The following is a 20667-nucleotide window of genomic DNA, read 5'->3' on the forward strand; positions in this document are numbered from 1 at the left end:
AAAGATGGACAAAATGACGTTGCTATTATATCGCAATACTCAACATTGAAACACACCACTTCTCGCGCAAAATGAGCTCGCATGTAGCTTTTCGTTTCAAAGGCAAAATCTCCGATAACGTTTTTGCTACGATATAGCTACTTCCTTTTCAAATTCTTTTCTGAATATATTGACATCAGTTGGGATCACTGATTTCCACAAAATTACTCAATCAAAGCTCTCATGTTTCTATGCTCGCAGTTAGTGTTCTCATGTAATGTAATAAGTAATTTTGGTTTGTTAGTTATATAAACAACTAGTTTCTTGTTATGCAAAAACTTTTACCTTATCAATTTACATGTTTAGTTAATGTATTTACTGTCTTTTCATTCAAAGTTTCTCGTTGTCGAATCGTTTGGGGGGGGCCATGGCCCCCCCGGCCCCCCCTGTAGATCCGCCAATGGGAGTTAGAGAGTTGTGTGTAATAAATGTATCGCGTTTGAAGAGCATTTTTAATATTTGTTATAAACTGGCAATATTGGTTTAAACTGGGATACACTTAACTGAGCATTTTCCTAAAACCTTCTAGAAAAACAAGTTCTTTAAAATTTAGAGGAAAGGTATCTTGCGGAAATTTATTTTCTTTCAGGGTAACTGGCAGCGGTTTTGGTAAGAATGGCCAATTACGTTTTGATACCACCGGCATTATTTCACTAGCTGTTGTATGCTTCCAGGGCATTGTTTTTGAAGACCTTGCTTTCCCATCAGATTCATCTAAAACTTCTCCCCATAATCACACATGCCATTACTAAACAACTTTTTTTGGCTCTAGGAAAGCCTATCTTCCTACCAAGACAAACTGCAGGCAAGTTTACTATTACAATGAATATTCATAGTATCTTGCATAATCATACATTTCGTTTTTGCATAGTTTTGAAAAATCAGAAAAATAACTCTTTTCCATTAATGTTTGAAATGGACTTTTGGAAAGACATCCAATTGGTCTAGGACTAGTCAATATAAATCTTATTGTGAAAAAAAAGTATTTTGAGCATATCCAGTCTAGGCAACTGCCCAGGCCTTGCCATTTGAGGAGAGCCATAGCTCTTGCTCCCCTCCAGGCTCTCCTCAAATGCTGGAGGGGAGCTAGAGATTGCTCTCCTAAATTGTACTAAAAAGCAAATTTGCTCTTCTTGAAATCAATTTTTCCTTTGTTTTTGTTCTTAAAGCTCACCTGAATACTTCTAGGAGAGTTGTTTACTGCTCCCCTGTTAAAAGTCTTAAGACCAGACCTGCAACTGCCCTTTTTTGTCAATACATTAAAAAATTATTTTCAAACTTTAGTTTTTACCAGACTTGCATATTTATTTTCAAATACTTGGTATAGCTGGAATATGAAGATTTCATTTCAAAACTGAGAAAAACATATATTGTCTCTCCTGCTATCCCAAAATTTCCTTTGGACAGTCTTTTATCAATTTATTTGTTTTTGTGTACAACAATGCACTCTAAACATAAAATCATATTCCAGATGTGTATGCATTGAGAGAAACAATAAGAAAACACCACTGTTTGGATGAGGAGTTTTATAATATTCAAAATATTTATCAGATGTCTCATTCAAGTCTATTCTGATTCCTTCTGTTTTTGGGTAATTTGAGCACCACGTATACGACCAGTACGTCTTGCAGCAATGAGACCAACTTTGCGACCTGCAGGTGTGTCTCTCCTTACAGTTGATGGGAAACCAATATGCTGATGGTTACCACCACCATGAGGATGCTCCACAGGCTGTAAAATACGGATGTAAAATACGGATAAAAGAATAAACACTTTCCCTAGATAAATAATCAATAGTCTTGGGGAACCATCAACAAATGATTACATCATATATGATTAGAAGAAGAATGATTACCAACAATTTATCAACCTATAAACAGCAGAAATCATCTATGCTACTAACATGTAACTCAAGCTGGTGGTTAAGTTCTCACTAATGGCTACCTTTGAGCCTGAAAAATCATCAATGACATCCATGTTCTGGACCCCTCAGTTTCTTATATTTGAGCCTTGTTTATTTTAAGAGACAGCAAGGTGTATACCACTAAGCTTGTTGCATCATAAGGTAGCACATAAAGAACAGAATTCAGTGAAAAATTATTTAGAGAAGAATATTTTCATTTAACTGTCATAGCAACAGTAAGAATGTGAATTTATTTTTTAAGTAACTAGTGTTGTGACTATACTCCTTCTGTTTTCAGTTCAAAAGGCAGGTACCAACTTAAAGCTATTCACCAATTTATTGTCATGTGGGAAATTTTCCACCCACTCTCTTTCATTATGACTTCCATCATTTTGGGACTTGTGATTAAGTTGCCTTTCCAAGTTGCAAAAACAAAGGTTGTGGCAATTGTTTATATATTAAGTAAATTTTTAACATGTGAATTATTTGCAAAACTGAATGTTGGACCATGAGTAGGAATCAAAGAATAACTTACATTCATAGCAACACCACGAACTCTAGGCCAACAGTTTCGCTTAGCCTTGTATTTGTGGTAAGCCCGTCCTGCCTTCATTATTGGTTTGTCAACACGACCACCACCAGCAACAATACCAATCATGGCCCTGTTAAATGATGGAACTGACTTTTTAATTCCTGATGGAAGCTTGATTCTAGTGATTCTTGCATCTGGGTTGTGAGCTACAACGGTGGCATATCCTCCTGATGCACGGGCAATTTTTCCTCTGTCTCCACTCTTTTCTTCTACATTACAGATAATTGTACCCTCTGGCAAAGCACTTAATGGTAGACAATTACCAATGGACAGTGTAGCTGAAAGATTAATGACAACAAATTATATTGTCTTGAATATAACTTTAATGGCATGAATATTGATAAACCAAAGCATGACTTGCATTTCTCCTGTCCAAAATACGATGAAGTAAATAAGGGCAAAGAACTTACCTTTTTTTCCACAATACACAAACTGTCCAGTATGCATTCCTTCCGTTGCAATAAACAGTTCCTTCCTTAGTTTATACTTGTATGGGTCTCTGAAGACAACAACTGCAAGAGGTGCACCACGTCCTGGGTCATGAATGATATCCTTTACGACACCTTTCAAGTACCCATGTCTCTCTGAGTAGTCAAGAGCTCTTAGTTTGGCTGCTCCTTTTCTGTGTTTGGTATGTGATTTGAAGATGCTTCCAGCACCTTTCCTCTGACCTCTGATTACCCTGCCCATTTTTATTGGTCTAAAATGACAACACGTCAAATATAATATCACAAAACACATAGTTTGAGACACCAAATTGTTAAAATCTCTCCAACTCTAACGTGAACTTATCCGTTAATTTATATGGCATCTTATGAATCTATATATTCTCTCAAAACTTATCGCCCTAGTAAAATCATTCTTTCAAACACTCGTAAGACCTGGTAATCATAAATTATGATTCAAGAGACGACTTTAGATATTTCAGGACAAACTTCTATCATTTGCTACCAGGCAGACAGGACCTGGGCCTAAATATAACAATGTTCATAAACAACGCTATTTCATCAGCAGACTAAAACTATACTCTTTTTATCTCATAAAAAGGCATCTTAAGTCATATGAAATAGTCGAAATTATTCGTAACTGCAAATTATTAATGATTAGAGTGGAATTTTCAATACTCTTAGATGTACCTGGGTTTCTACCGATGGCAGCTTTAGAAAGACCGATTGGAAGGACGTGCTATCAAAAAAGCCTGGGAAGGAATTGAGCCTCGTCTCGATATCGCGAATTATACTGTCACGTTTTGCGAATCGCATTCAGTTTCAACATCGCGAAATATGATCGAATTTCTTCGCGCATGAGCAAACGGATTACTGATTTTGCCGCCGCTATTTGTCCATTCACCGAAAAGAGTAATTGATCGATTTGTATACTGGAGAAATTTAGACGCCAATAATTGGTCTTATTTCCAGGGCCCTGTGTATATTTCAACTTTAATGTTTTCGATCCATACTGAAGAGCAGGTTGTAGACCATTTGCTGGGATATTTTGCATTCAAACGCTGTTTCACCTGGAATACAAGTCGACCTGTACTTAGGCCCAGAAGAATAAGAGCAGTTTGTAGATCACGTCAAAAGGATTTTGTTGCCTCTGCTACCTTGACAAAAGAATGGAAATTGAACTATAACAGTTCAATGCCGATATGAATTTTTGACAATATTTGCCGAGAAAAATCATCCATTCTCGCGGTTTAAGTTGTGCTCAGTAATTTGAATGCTGGCAAAAGCAGTAAGCCATGAGTATCTTAAGCGATGAGGTCAATTTTCTGGTCTATAGGTATCTTCAAGAGTCAGGTAAGATTGTTTGATTTCTATTTCCTCGTTGTTGTAAAACATTGTTCATAACTTGGCACATCCAGGGAAATTTGGGGATCCATGAAAAGATTTGCGTTTGTGGAATGCATTGAGTCAAAGGCTGTATGCAGGTAAAATGGCATGCCATCTGGTACTGAAAGAATGGTGCCTGAATATTAGATTTCTGACACATAACATGTTGTTAATACAGTCAGCTCACCAATGCTGACAATTATAAATTCTCAGATTTTCTCTGTTGAAAATACAAGGGCATGCCGACATGTCACCTAAGGTGATTCCAGTCATAATCATTGTCTGAACACCCTGGTGAATGCAGTCATGTAGTGGAATTTATCTTGTGGTTTATGAAATTGAATGGTAACAGATAGACATTGTTCCTTAAGCAGTTATCCCTGATTGGACACTTTGTTTCTTGCCAGACAATTTGAAAATTGAGACTGCCTGCCTAAAATTACAACACAAGAAAGTTGTAATGTTGATCATGCTTATTTTTCCTAAGAATTTTGAAATAATCTAGGAATAGTGAGATACTCACCCTTACATTATATTATACCCTTTTGTCCCTGTTCCATACAACAAAAGCGTTTACAGCTCTGCCTATTCCCCAGAAAGTATAGCAGTTTATTGACAGATTTTTAAACAGTAATTTTATTCACTTTTTTATCAGATATATATGAATATTATTTTTAACTTATTTATATCTTATAAATTATTTATATATATGAATCATTGTTTTTAAGGATACAAGCACTCAGCCTTTACTTTTGGGAAAGAGAGCCATGTTGCTGATTCAAATATTAATGGGAATTTGGTTCCACCAGGTGCTCTTATCAACATTATTCAAAAAGGAGTTCAATATATTGAAGCAGAGCTATGTATTCATGATGTAAGAATTTTAAGTATTCAAAATTTGTATATATATATATTTATATGTATTTATGTTTGGAAATGGGTGTTATTGAAATCCTATCTTGCTTAAAGTGACAAAATGAATATGTTCAATACAAAATAAGGTATTCTATCTGTAATATTTTGCATGAGAGCTTCCTTATATAGCTACACCCCTGATTCATAATGTAACTCAGAGACGGTATGAAATGAAAACAAAAGCATGTAAACTGGTTTACACTTTGAGCAAAGATCAACAAGGAGGCTACATTTTGTTAGATTTCATTCCTCATTAGCCAATCCTAAATACAATTTTCAATAAATGCATGCTACAACTAAATACACAGCAACATTACAAACTAAAATTTAATGATACTGACTAAAAATAAAATATAAATTACTTAACATAATTGTAAGGAGTAGCCCCTTAAGTAAGTTATCAAGAGTCCCCTGGCCCCCATCAAAGCAAAAACTTAAATACTTTCAAAGCCTTTATGAAACCAGAATATTGATGCTGAAACATTTCTTAAAGCAACAAGGACTTATAAAAACATTCATAACACTTTTAGAAAAATATTTGTAGAATTATTGTTAATCAATTCCTAATCTGATGCTTTTTGGTTCTCCCACTGGTTTTTTTATTTAACACTCTTCGCCGGGATGCTCACAAAAAATTTAATTTAGAGGTGAAATTTATAATTAATTTTGCTTCATGATGAGGCTGAGGTATAAGAAGACCTTGGTAATTGGCTTTTTGTCTTGAGCTCACATTTGACAGACATACCATGTTTTCATTTTGTACAGACATGTTTTCGTTTGACAGACAGACAAGACATGACAGACATACCATGTTTTCGTTTCATTCAAACCAAACCACTCAAATAAAACATGTTATATCAATTAAACCATTAAAAAATGTGTTGGAAATCTGGCTACAGACATATTTTCTACAAAGAAATCTAAATGGCTAGAAAGTTCCTTCTTTTTCTTCAACTCTGCTTGTAATATTAAGGGGCAATTTTTTCCTTTGTGTGTGCTGTATATCCAGTAGGAAAAACCAAGCCAACTTTGTGCTTTCATTTACCACTGACTTGGGTGTTGATGAAGTTGTCCTCTTGTTACTTGAGAAAATAATCTAGAACCCTTCAAAGTTCAGCAACAATTATCAACTTTAAATGAACCAGACTTCAATCCGTTGAAAGGCTGGTTTCAGAAAAAGATATTGTCGATGCTACACCAGAATTCAAGCTTATAGACAACGATGAAGAGGACAAAATTGACATTGTTACTTGCCTTTATATTGCATTGTAGCCTTTTTATTTTCATATGGTTTTTTGACTGATTCCCTTTTTCTTGTATTTCCTATCTCTTAATGTTGCATTTTTGTGTCTACTTTCAACTATAGGGAAAGATTGGGTTTGTATGTCCACGAACTGAAATGAGCACCCCCAAAAAAGGCAGATTTGTAAATGAGCACCCCCCTCGAAAGAGCACCCCCCTCGAAAGAGTGTCCTCCTCGAAAGAGCGCCTCCCCTTAAAAGCGGACTTTTAAATGAGTGCCCCAGGTGCACTTTCGAAGAAATACGGTATATAAAAAAGTGATTTATTGGTTGTTGTTAATTGTATGTATATGTACTAGAGTGTATAAAGATTCATTTGTGAAATGCATACATTCAAATACCTATATGTATGTTTGTATGTATATGAACAATAAATATGTTATATACTTGAGGCTGTATCTGGGCTTTAAACTCTAACATAGAGTTTCAAAAGTTACCATTGAACTTCTGAAAAGATATGATAACTAAAAGATATTTCGGACTTTTTTCTTTCAGGATGGAACACTAATTGATGATCTTGAAAATTTGGAGCCAATACCACTAATAGATGCTGTCATCCCAGAGGCCCTTGCTGCAAGAGCTGCAAATATTTTACAGTCTGCAGTCCAGAGTTCAGACCCAGTAAAAGATCTCACAATTGAGAATATTGAAGCTATGGATGTTGATGCACATATTGAAAATCATTTAGTTTTGAATGGACACGAGAGTGAAGTGTTTTTCTGCACATGGAATTGTGCATCTAGGGTTCTAGCCACTGGGTATGTTTGACTCATTTGAAATCTTTTATTATTATAAAGAAACCCTAGAAGCTCTACAAACAATTCTAATACATTATTCTGTTTACCAGTTGGAGCATTGAACTCTGCTTCAAGCAAGCCTTCAACCACTATCACAGTCTTTGTAATATGAAAATAGGCAGTGTGTGGCGTTGCACATGACTTTGCTCATGTGATGTGCACTGCTTTTTTATCCCTGACTTCAGTTTCATCATTAACATAGCTAATATCAGAGCGGATATTCTTAAAAACATCTTACCATTTGATTGGTGTTCCTTTCACAACCGAATGAGAAGGAATGGGTACAGAAATGACACTAAGGTTGAAATAAACACATTTTCTTTGAACTCAAAAACAAGTTTTTACAGCTCTTAATCTTGAAAATCGTTTGATAACAGTTTGGAATAATTAAAAACAGTACAGTCATTGTCTCTTCTTTCTCAGAACTTTCTTAAGTTTCCTCCTCATTCTCTAGCTCAGCTTTCTACGATCTTTCGTTTTCTGCTCTTTAAAAGATGAAGCATTGCTGCCCTTTTCAAGATATTTTAACTTTCATATATTATCATTGGTTGCAATTCGAAGTCGCATCCCCACAACACTGTATGGCATTTGTAGTCTTCCGATAATTCCGTTCTTTCCCCAACCAATAAATGTCGCCAGCTCCACTTTGTTTCCTTTCGCCACGATCACCGAAGAACAGAATTATCAGGTGAACAGTGAAGACAACTCTTGGATCGAAACTTTAAATCATAGAGTTTTGAAAGTTATTAAAGCACCAGGTGTTGATTGCAGATTACTCCCCCTTGGCACCCCCTTGGTTAAATAACTGTTATGTTAAGTGATCTTGTTGTAACTACTTTGTGATGCCATTGTTAAATCCTGTATGGGAATACTTTAACAACACTATGGAAAACAACAGAACTGCCTTTGAATTTGGCTACTTTAACTGCTGCTTTTTTAAGAAATTTTATGGTAAATTCTTTGTTTTGGGCGTGTGATTATTTGCACGCCTTGGACAATTTTGGACAATTGTTTTCTTTTAACTTTTATCATGCCAGAAAAGAAAATGATTGCATCTGAACTATGTTGAAGTGAAGAGGGCTCAAGTCCTTGGTTGTATATGTTTGTTTGCAATCCTAGGTCTTCTGATGGTATGGCTAGGTTATGGTATGTTGGAGATGAGACTGATGGTAAAAATGTAAAATCTGTCCAGTTAGATCATCAGCTTTCAAACCTCAAATCTATGACAAAAGATGTGACAGCAATGGAATGGAATGTAAGCTTTGTAGATTTTCATGACATCTTGTATAAAATTTCTATCATAGAATTGCTATCTCTTACTTTACCCCAGGCTTATTTTGTAGAGAAATAAGGGGAAAAATTACATATGGAATAGCCTAGACTAGATTCATTCACATGATGACAATGTTTTTTAGGATTTCCTTGTAGATTTTGATTCATAGGATTACAAATAATGAAATATCTTCGGAAAATCTAAATGTTTGATGTAGTTTGTCTGATTATACAATATCAAGATTTTCTAACTTATTGCAAATTACTGAGAAGGTTTCTGATTGAAATATGAAGGCTTGCACTCTCTACCTAAGTTGCATTGTTTTTTTATCATTTATTTCCTTTTCATCAAGCCTACTGGCAATTCACTTGCAAGTGCTGCCATTGATTGTATCATTCGAATATGGAGCCTTGAGGGTAAGTTAATTTGTTAAGAATGTTTTCTTGAAACTTGTTGCTTTGAAAATTGAACTTGCATATTGCTTGTTAAAAATTTAGAGAGTAGCAAAGCATAGTTGGTTTTTGCTGTTATTTTTTTTTCTAGATGCACTCTTGATTTCAAATTAACTTTTTCCTAAAATGCTCCTAAAATATCTTACAATTTTTATGTTTTTTGAGCTTGTTTTATATATACCAGATAGATTTACCCCTTTCCCCAATTGCCATTACCGCAATTCCTTGATACCATTCTTAAGATAAAGCAATGTTCCTTTATGTTAGCTTTTCTCGGTTTCTTTTTCCATTTCTTTCTTGTATGTGTATCACCTTTTCAACTTTCCTTTTCCCCTTCCTTCCTCTCTGTTTCCTGATCTCTGTGTTTTACCATTATTTTGCTTGTTTGTAGTAACTTCCACATTGCTGCTTACTATTGCTTGAAGTGACGCTTTGGTTTTCTTGTTGGTTTTTGTTGGCAGTGTTAAAAAATTATATCTTCTCAATGGGTGGGCCTTAGGATGTTAAGCCCCTGATTTTTATTCTTTCACTTTAGGACAACAGACAATAACTCTTGTTGGTCACAAGGGGCTGATATTTGCAATTAAATGGAACAAAAAAGGCTCATACATATCAAGTGCAAGTCAGGATAAGGTTTGATACACTGCTACTTTGATGTTGTATATCATGGAATTTAAAGTCAGTCAATGAGCTATAGTTCTAAATAAGTAAAAATAAGGTTTTGGATTGTAACCTGTCAATGGCTAAGGGCTCAGTTTCTCTGTAAGTATTTCTTACACTTCATATAGCATCATCAATTATCAGCTCAAGGAATGTAAAAGTTTTTTTGATTCTCGAAATTTAATTCTAGAAAAAGGAATAATCAGTTCTCATAACTCATAACTAGAAAAAGGAATAATCGTTTTCGGTTACAATTTTCAAAGGTTTTTTTCAATCTCCCAAGTTTCATTCCTTCTAAAGTAAATCCTCTTTCAATACTAACACAATTTAGTGAATGCCTTAAGGAAATCGAGAGGACTTGCATAAATCTTGATAACTTTGTCATCTACAACCGACTGAAATTTGAAACACTGCTAAACTTTGAAACTATGGTAATGATAGGTTGACTAATTTTTTAAACAGGTGCTTGTTTAGACAGCAAAAATGGGTGTGCGCCTTATTGACTTCATTTTGACCAATCAAATTGAATACTTGGCCTCGTCTGATTATACTGTTGAATATTTGTTTATTACGTAAGATATTTATGATGCCAAATGGTATCTTTTTTTACACAGAGATGCCTAGTATGGGATACATCATCTTGGGAGCTGAAGCAAGCATTTGAGCATCATCAAGGCTAGTATACAATATTTAATAAAGCAATAATTTCAGTCTCTGTTTGCTTTTTTTCTCAAAAGTAGACATTCGATTTTCGGTTATCATCTCCCCTGTTATTACCGTTTTGTTATTTTATTTTTCATCGTAAAGATTGCTATTTCAAATCGGAGCTTGGGTGTTCTCGATTACCTTCTGATAGAACCCCTTTCAATTGTTTTGATTTGCCTTGAGATTTCCCGCATATGTTAAAATGTCTGCAAACAGTCAAAATTGGTACTATTTCTCCCCATTCAGACAATGTTCTCTTTGTATGATTCTTGGGGATTCGGCGTTATCCAATTAAATCCTGCGAAGAAGTTAAGACATTTACCCTTCAACTAAAATGGCTTTTTAGGAGGAGGTCCAGTGTCTTTCATCAGAAATGTCTTTTTCAAAAGATTGCCTTAACTACAAGTCTATTTATCTTTGCTGCTTTAAATCGTCCTTTTGGCAAAATTTTTAAACCCTGTTCGTCTCAACCATTGTTCCTACGTTTGCCAATGTGTGCTGGATAGTTGGTTCAAGTTTTCTCCTTGCGTAAATTTATGAAGAAAAATCAATGATTGTCAAACCATGAAGGTATCAGAAGTGTTAATCAATGACATATCTTTCTCAGGTCCCGTGCTAGATATCGACTGGCAGAACAACACCACTTTTGCGACGTGCTCAACAGATACGACAGTGACAGTCTGCCGAATTGGGCTAGATAAACCAGTTAAGACCTTTTCTGGTCACACGGTAAGGTTTCTATGGCAAACTTTGTTTAAATTCCCAAGGAACAGGTTTTTGGATTTGTGGCAAAGTATATCTCTTTGTTTGCTATTCCTCAAGGAGCAAGCAAGAATAGTATTTCTTTATATATGATAATAGAATATTTCTTGTCTTCTCTTCTTTTTGTGATGGATTTGCTTCAATGATGTGTTAGTTAGAGCCCAGTTCCCCTTAATATTGATTGGATCCTGTTCGAATGAAGTAAACTTTAAGCTATGCGTTACCCGTAATATTTTGAAACTACGGCGTTGTGGCTTATTCAAATGAGAAAGAGCTTTGTAGGGCTACACTTTTAAAAGGAATAGCGACAATTTTTAATTTTCCTGAAAATACGAATTGATTGCTCCTTGACACAATATTTTACCAGATTTTGAAGACCAATTTTCGGCAGCTTTATTCAATAATTCATTGTACCTAAAATCTTACCCAAACAGGATGAGAATGTTGATCTTTTTATCAAATGTTCTAGCGAAGAAAGGACAAATAGTTACAGACTGAAGTTTTTATGATATTCCCTAAATATATATTACATCTTGTTGAAAACAGTTGGCTTTTAAAGGTTCATTGGATTTGATGGCAGAGCAAACTTGATATTTATTTGAGATTTCTATAAATGCAAGAAACATAATTCAAAATTGAGGTTTGAGGCTCAAGTCATGTTTGCAGCTTTCCTATAAGCTATGTCAGCTTCAGCTTGTAGTTAAAAGTTTTCACTTACTTTTATTTTTAGGAAGAGGTGAATTGTGTTAGATGGGATCCATCTGGTAATTTATTGGCTTCGTGTTCTGATGATAGAACTGTAAAGGTAACATAATTCACAATAATCTTCTACTAAATTATTAGAGCCACATAGCATATTATTTACCATTTTAGCTTCGCCTGTTCCAAAAAATACCGATTAACCTTTTTCTTCTCTAAAAAGATCATATTGATAAGTCTTTCTTCAGATTCTATTTTGGAAAGCCCCAAAAACCGTTTTTAATCGAACACAATTCATTCTAAGCTTGTATCTCTATAACTGTGACCTTTACGTTGTTGAACTGCTTTTTAGACTCATTATACAGTGACTTTCGTGGAAACATTTCCCCCAGCTTTTGATTTGCATATCAGATATGCTTGATTTATCACATGAACATGGCTGTTCAATATAGGAAGTTCTATGAAGCTATTTTGAACTTTACGCTTAATATGATATGATGATAGGCAACTTATTCTGTTCTACACACCCAAGTGACTACAGCTTTGTTTACGACATTAAACACAAAACAAGAAACTGGTAACATAACTCTTTGTTTATTATAAGTATGCCTGTGTATCAAAGTGCTTAGTTAACTTATTCTTGCATGCTGGGTTTGGCATTTTGATGAAGACTGTTAAAGGATTCCACATACCTTTATCTAGTTCATATCACAGACATTATATCCATGGTCTTATATTTATATGTTGTTAAGTCAAATTGATACTTTTGTATCTGAAGTTTATAACTGTAAAATGTGCTAGTTATAATAATCTTGCCTTTTGGAATTTTTAGATTTGGAATTTGAAACAAGATAATCATATTCACGATCTGACGGGGCATACTCGGGAGGTTACACTTGTTGAATGGTGTCCGATTCACTCAACAAATATCTTAGCAAGGTATCTTTATCATTTATTGTGTTATAATTCAATGTTCATTATTGAATATGTCTTTCAGAAAACAGAAATTGATTGGTCCATTCTTTTTAAATTCTGTCAAAGCCAGTGAAATTGAAAGGGCGGTGTTAGGGCTCAGGAAACTATACCTGAAACCCCACGTAGAGCACTGCCAGGTCGAGATACAATAATGCAGTCAGACTAAACCTGAATTTGAAATTTTAGAAAACTCAGAAAAGAGAAGATAGACATATAACAAAATATTGGATGTTTTAATGTACAGAGACAAAGGTGCAGACCCGGTAATTTTTCTTGCGAAGGAAGTGGTAAATGGTCTGCTAGACCAAAGCATGTCCTTCCATGGCGAATGCTGTCATCTTCAGAGGATAGTTTTATGTTTAATCATGGATTGTGCAAGTCGGAAAAATAATTACCATCTTTTATGATGCTACAAAGCAAGTTATGAACCATTTTAAAACTGAAACCGTAAATATCTTTACGAAATAAAACTGACCCAACCTTTTTACGGCTCAAGACAATAACCCATAGGGGGTCACACACATGCCTTGATATGTGTGTGCCTTTTAAGGTTGAACAGGGCTAGAACGAAATTTGAGAACTCACAAAAGCTGTCGAATTTAAGTTCCAAATGCTAATTGAAATTTTATTTAATGATAATGATTAATGCAAAAAATAGTAGCCTTTCTGTAAAAACATAGGAACCTTTATCTGTTAATTCGATTTAATTTTTATGCCTGCTTTCCAGGTGTTATCCTCGTGAGAAATACTTAAGTTATAAATAGACTGAGAAAAACCTGAAACCAATTAATCTAAGAGACTTACCAAATCCCACGATTCTTGGTTACCGTTTACGAGTTTTAATCATAATCTAGATAGGCTTGAAGGTTGCGCCATTAGTTGCGGAACAGTGGTAAAAGGTTTATTGGTAATGTTAAACTTATCGAAACCAATGATGAAGCAGCTGGAAGAGGTCTGCCTAGGTCTGTTGGAACTTACCGCATTTACTTCCTCGATTCTAACTACGATTGTCGACGGAAGGGGTCCACAGCTATGCCATTTAATGGCTCGTAACCAACCGCAAAAAGTAAAGAGATCTGTAGGTTTTCAGAAGGAATTTTATACCGTCTAGTTTTTAGTTTTTTGTCTCCAGAAATTGCTTGTATACAATAATTTTGAGCTGAAGTAGATGCTGGATTTTGTTAACTTGTAGATGCCATTCCTCAAACATCTATTAACATGATTGATACTCAAAGAACATTTTTCTGCAAGCATTTCGATTACACAGAGTTTTTTATAATTCTCGATTTTTTTCCTATAAAAATATTTATGCTTCCATTAGTTTGATACAAGCCTGTTCTCAAGACAGCGAATGACAGTCTCTTACCAGTTGTAAAGCCTAATCTTCTTACTTCTAGATGTAGACCATTGGTTTGTAATAGTAACTGTAAAGAAATCAACTCATCAATGACTTTTCATAGAGAAACCGATTTTGCAGATAGTTTTTATTGTATTGTTTCAATAGAACAATAGTTGGTTACTTCGCGAGGCGTTATGCGTTTAGGCATGATGTATTCTGAAACTTCCAAGACAAAAGACTTATATCTTCATGCATGCTCAATACCACGTTTTAAATTTTGTGGTTTAAGTCCTTTTAATATGACGGAAATTCCCACAAATCCGCGAAATATTTTAATTATGTTAGAAATGAATCATTGTGTTTAAGAAGCGCCTTGTCATTTGCTGTTGCGACACTCGTTTTCCTTCCTTTCCAAGCCTTTGATCCTTTAAAATAATCACATGACAGGAGTATTTTTAATGTTATCCTTACTCCTATGATCTCCAACCTTGCCCTACACCCACTTTTATCTACTTCTCATCTCTCTCTCTCTCTCTCTATTCCCAAACACATAATTAAGTTAAATGTTCCGTTGTCTTTTCTGTCACCCATACCCGCACTATAGTGTTGTGTCGTTCTATATTACCGTGTTTTTTTTTCATTTTTAGTGCAAGCTATGATGCATCGATACGGTTATGGAACATTGAACAGGACACGTGTTTACACACATTAACGAGACATCTAGAACCAGTAGACTCGATATCTTTTAGTCCAGATGGTAAATATTTAGCTTCAGCAACGTTAGATGGAATATTAAACATTTGGTCCATACAGGTAAGCCTTTTTTCGTCTATTTTTTTTAAAAAAAGTGATCCTAAATATGACCATCCAAATTGCCATGGAAACAACGCGTCATTTTGCTTTCTTCAAACATTTTTCTGAAGATTTGCTCCAATTGTGCAAGGGCCCTTATCCCCGTGAGAATAATCTCGCCTCGTTGCGTCATCGCTAGAGATTATCAAATCTGAAATCTCCAAAAAATTAGGGTCAAAGATCGTATTTCTGTCCAACTAAAATTTTAGAGGTTAAGCCTCTTTAATATCGCAGGATTCTTTTCACAGTATGTTTTTTTATTCATGATAGACTCCGCTCTTTAAGTAATTCATGTTTTTCTTCCCCACTCATACCTCTCGTTTCTCATCCCCTCTCACAGACCTGTGCAGCGGATGGGGACAAAGCAAATTTTTGTGTTGCTATGTAATTTGATTAAGTTATATTTAAGGTTTAGTGTTTATATTGGTTAGGTGGAGCGATTTGTACCGAAACACATCGACGGCCAATCGTCTCTTCCTAAAATGAGGGAATATAGCCCATATGGATGAGGGGTGTGGCAATGTCTTATGATAGAGCTATTTAATGTTTTTTCCCCGTGTAAGAAATTGATTATTATTTATATTTTCATTATCAACTATTCTATATGTTGAGGAGCAGTAGTGCTTTCATTTTAATCTTATAATCAGTTTTGTGCCCTGGGCGGGATTTTTGTTCTTATTCTATGTATGTTTTTGCCAACTTCTGCAGGAAGGTAAACTGTAAAATTTGCGAACTTCAATCTTTCTTTGAATTTTCTACAGTAATTTCTGCTCTGATAATTGGAATTTCTTTTCATATATGCTAGACATTATCTAGGTTGTTTTCTGCAATCTTTTTGCTAATTATTCTCACACATATGCAAAACATCAGTTGAAGCATTCTGCTATTTTTTCACTATTTTTCTTCTGATGAGCTCCTGAAAGGGCCCGTTTTATTTCTTTGCCTGTTCGCTTTTTAAATGTACTTCGGACGCCATAATCCCCTGTATCTGGCTCAGTTTGCTCTATTTTCCAATCTTTTAGTTTTCCAATCAATCCAAGCTTTTTTCAGTTGTTTCCTCACTCTGTTCCCAAGACTTTTTGCCCTGCCATTTGCACTTTTGGTTTTTTGCCAATTCCATCAACTTCCGTATCTAACTGTCATTCACAGGAGTGATTCTAATTTGATATTTGCCTTTTTCTTTGGTAGCTTTATTACCATTCGCCTTCAAATAGCTAACTAACATAACATCCATCGGGTATTTGTGTTTTATCTTTTAGGATCTTTTATCATGTTTTAATGGCACTTGCCGTTTATCAATTAGTTGAGTTATCGGTGCTGGTTTCCTCGAGCAAACTACTGTTGGGATTCCGTACGCTCTTCACCCCTAAACCGCTACAATATTGGCACGCTCTTTACTATGCTTTTCTTCAGCAATATATACATGCGCACCCTGATGCGCACTGAAGTAAAACAAAAATCCTGCTCTACTGTTCGCTTCCATGCACCTCTTGAAAATTTTTTAGCCTCTCATCTCTATGTCGCTAACACCAATCTTTTCATACAACTTGGTCTTTTTCTTCGTCTACGTGCAACTATATTACCATGCAACAAGACCACCTATTACATGGCATGTCGTGAAAATAAGCTATGCTTCTTGCAATCTTTTGACAATCTGCTTACAATTGCATCGTCAAAAGAAGCTATTGTCTTCTTTTAAACGCTCTCAAGCTGTCTCAGTTCCAGCAGTGTTCACTGGTATCTGCAATTTATTATTACAACCAGACACAGTGTCACTTTATCATGAAATTTGCGCCATTATCACTTCATGCCAGAGTGTATCTTTACTCTGTTTGTTAGAGCAAATGACAGAAAACCCTCAAATGTACACAAAAGTTACTCGTGTGTTAAGATCAGACGCCATTAAGATAGTCAAACCTGATGCAAACCCAGGCTGCAATATAGAATGGGTGCAAAAGATGAAATCCATAAGTGGAGGGCGACTAGTTTTCAAATTTCAGATAATCGTTTCAGATTAATTTAGTTCACAGGCTTTTCACAAGGCATTCGGCGTAATGGGTAACTTTTGGTAACTGTTGGTAACGATTAATGATATCAAAGTTTATGTACTGTTAAAAAAGGGGGTCAACTCTGCAGAAAGTTTCTTTTCCATAGTAGCATTGTATTAATAGAATGATGGTGGATTGGAGTATTGTAAGTGTGACAACGAATTTGAAAAGGCAAGATGTAAACTTGATACTTGCTGCTTTAATCAGAGCGATCAGCAGCCCCAATCTATCTATAGAAGTGAATTCAAAAACAACTTTCATAATTAATGATAGTCATAACCTCTTAACACTGGCTGTATCTCTTTGTTATTCAACCTTTGAAACAGTGATATCAGATGTTTAGAGAATAAACAATACTTTTATCTTTAGCTTAGTCTCATTTTAAGTTGTTTTGCCTGTAGTTGGCTAGAAGGATAACCCAAAGCAGGCGGGTTTTGACAATCATCGTCTTAGAAATGGAGTCAGGACTTTCTCGTACTTGAATAGATAACATCTTTCAAAGACTGTCTCAATCTGTAGATTCTTTTTATCAAATTTCGATTACGTTGCTATGTAGAAGTGTTTCAAACGGGATCACATGTTCATTATCTCTTTGTTATTTCATTTCTGATGTTCATTTTGAAGGATATATCTTATTGCTCACTGTTAGGAAATAGCTTTTACAAATTGGCCTTGTTTCTGTGATTTGACATTGCACTTTACCCTGAGACATACTCTCGTGAATACCTTTTGCGTATATTCACCATGATTCAATTTGGTGCATTGTAGCACTGTAGCATCGGGTTCTTCTTATTCTTATGCGGGGTCCAGTACCCTTCCTCATTCTGTGGTAGTACTCAATCTAGTGGGAAGCTAAACTCGACTCCTGCAATACAGTACTTTTCTTACAGCATATATTCACCATGATTTAATTTTATTCAGTTAAAAATGTCATTTCTCTACTTTGGTACAAAGAGATCCACTAAAAACTGAGCTTTTGTTGTTTATTCTCGACCGCCCTGTCAGAGAAGACTTTCCAAGACTTTGTTTTCACTCGCATTAACAAGGCGTCATTTCTCATCAGCTATGTATTTAGCAGTGAAGAAACGCTTGTTGTTGTTCTTAAAAGCGTGGATGTTTTTCTCAGCACTACTTAGTGCGTTACAAACGCAGTTAGCTTTTCCACCAGTTTCCTTTTCTGTTATGTAATTGCGAGACGAGGCTGTCTGCATGAAGCTTATTTTTATCGGGTTTGCAAAGATTTTTCAATTGCTATGACAGGTAACGCTGTTAATTATTAAGCATCCAAATAAAAGATTTCAAGACTCTTAAAATTGCGTATAAAACAAATTAGCCCGGTACCTGTTAATGCGTTCTGAATTTTCATGAATTGTTAAATATACGTTTGAAATTTTGTGGTGATTTACCCCAGGAAAAAATTCGGTTTTGCTGTCCTTTGTTCCAAATCCTTTACGGTTTTTGTTTTCTTCAAAGTCTAATAAGTTTCGATGAATTCCAATGGCAAAACATGACATATGAGAAAAGAAATAACCTAAGAAATTGTTCACTTTTAAATAAAAGACCATCACATGTTTGTATTTGTTGACTGATGCCCCGACTTCAGAATCTTCTTGTAACGCTTTAACGCAGAAACCGTTTTTTCTATGAAGTCCACCTGGAGACAAAAGCTCTCATTCAATTGTTGAAAAATTTTATTTTCGTTGCAGAGTGGTGATTTTGTGCACACACATCGAAGCTCAAGTGGGTTGTTTCAAGTAAAATGGAGCCCCGATGGCACTAAACTTGCCGTTTCGCAATCTGACAAACAGGTATTTACGCTTCAGCCAGGTTTAATTTTTTGAAGTAGTTGTTAACCTCTCTGTCTTCTACAATTTTAAGGTTGCCATATGTTGCGAGTCTCGTTTTCAAAACGATGGTTTGTTAGACCAATCAGAAGCTTCCAAGTAATAAGATCAACATCAATCATTTCAAGTAGGTACTAATCCTAAGATTTTCATTTAAAAATGACGGCAGTCGCTTACATTCCAATTTCGACGCAGAAAATTGCATTATATCGATTTAAGCTGGATGGGGACAGATTTGCCAAAAGATCGTGCAATGCCTAGTTTTAACCTTGATAATGATTGATGATGATATTACACGTCTTTGCAAAGATTTTAATTTTCAATTTGGTCAGGTGCATTACGTTACTTTATCGGCAATCCAATTAGATAACGACAAATACCTATATTTGGTAAGACAATTCAATAGAAGCTGTGGTTATGCTAAAACTGCTGCTTCTGAGGAATTGTGCGCTAATCACGCAGCCGTAATTATCTATCAACAGTAGAGTACCGAAGTGTGGCGGCATCAAAAATATATTTTTAGAATTTCTTAAATTTGGCCACAAAATCTGAAAGAACTGCATGAAATACCTCTCAATGTGCAAAATCAGTTAGATGTGTTCAAAAATGGGCGAGATACGGCCAATGAAAGATTTTAAGTTTGCTAAAGGATTACTGTTATTCTGGCCTGGTTCATAGAGTTATGAACCAAGACCAAATTACAGAGCATTGATGGGGAAGACGCGTGTGCTTACGTGGCCATATCTCAGCCAATTTGTAACACATTCAACTAATTTTGCATATTTAGAGGTATTTCATAATTCCATTTTGGTTATATAGTCAAATTGAAATTTCTAAAAATGGATTTTTGTGACGTCATCAATTGGGTACTACCTCTCCCATACACAACGAGCTAGCTCTGTAAATTCTAGTTTGGGTGACATTCTGTTTTTTGTAGGTGAAGGTTTTAGACGCTTTGAAGCTGACAGGTACTTCATGATACAGAGACGATGGGTACAGATGCTTCAATGATAGCAGAAACCAGAAAGCTCTTATTCCAGCATTCGGTCAATTTTGACGATTTCGCTGTGATCTGTTCGCAGGCGGTTTAAAAATCAGTGAGAAACTTTATCTCTGAGATAAAGTCCTATTTATCTGCCATGACCGGCTGGTCAATAAATAGACTATTGCTGCTGAGACCGATTACTAACAGGGCCGGAACATGTTCCTCTATCTTTGTGCGGGATGAATTAACAGCAAGCTACGGAGGCGGATCCTATAATTTCAATTTTTTTCGTATGCTATTATAAATTTATTCTAGGACATAAGAACAGTCATCACTGAGTTGCTTCGTCAAATCAATTTTGCGTTGGAGCTTCAAATTATAATTTTGTAATTTTATTTGTATTTGTCATGTATTTGCTTCCGTATTTCCTTTATTCCGGTATTCTTCCTACCAACCCGTCCGTTTTTTGTCATTTCCAAGCTTTTGTCGTATGTAGTTAAAAGAATTTCAACAGTATTCTTCTCCTTTCATTCTATGTGAAACGTGGGGGTAATCCTCGATTTTTTCTAAATCTTCCAAGCATTACACACGTTTTTAAGAATAAATCTTATAGGAATATTGAGGCACTGAATTTATTTCTGCTTGTAGGTTTAATTTTCTGAAGTATTTTAATGGTAAAGAAATAATGATATGT

At 35.3% G+C, this 20667-nt stretch overlaps 2 protein-coding genes across 2 annotated transcripts; one reads left to right on the top strand and one right to left on the bottom strand.

Moving 5' to 3' along the window:
• Positions 1-1550: 1550 nt before the first annotated feature.
• On the bottom strand, positions 1551-3788 carry LOC135684318 (large ribosomal subunit protein uL2). Its single transcript, XM_065199843.2, has 4 exons — positions 3671-3788; positions 2945-3234; positions 2478-2812; positions 1551-1770 (listed from the first exon to the last, which is right to left on the bottom strand). Exons 2-4 carry the CDS (start codon positions 3222-3224, stop codon positions 1606-1608), a joined length of 780 nt encoding a protein of 259 aa, XP_065055915.1. The 5' UTR covers positions 3225-3234; positions 3671-3788; the 3' UTR covers positions 1551-1605.
• An 89-nt stretch (positions 3789-3877) lies between these two features.
• On the top strand, positions 3878-20427 carry LOC135684306 (F-box-like/WD repeat-containing protein TBL1X). The gene is made up of 13 exons (XM_065199825.2): positions 3878-4333; positions 5095-5240; positions 7078-7340; positions 8499-8634; positions 9005-9068; positions 9640-9737; positions 10379-10439; positions 11077-11198; positions 11962-12036; positions 12763-12869; positions 14892-15057; positions 18851-18952; positions 19926-20427. Exons 1-13 carry the CDS (start codon positions 4276-4278, stop codon positions 19965-19967), a joined length of 1440 nt encoding a protein of 479 aa, XP_065055897.2. The 5' UTR covers positions 3878-4275; the 3' UTR covers positions 19968-20427.
• The last annotated feature ends 240 nt before the right edge of the window (positions 20428-20667 follow it).

Source organism: Rhopilema esculentum, chromosome 21, assembly GCF_057945365.1.
Source record: "Rhopilema esculentum isolate cy_ngs chromosome 21, ASM5794536v1, whole genome shotgun sequence".
NCBI classification, from domain to species: Eukaryota; Metazoa; Cnidaria; class Scyphozoa; order Rhizostomeae; family Rhizostomatidae; genus Rhopilema; species Rhopilema esculentum.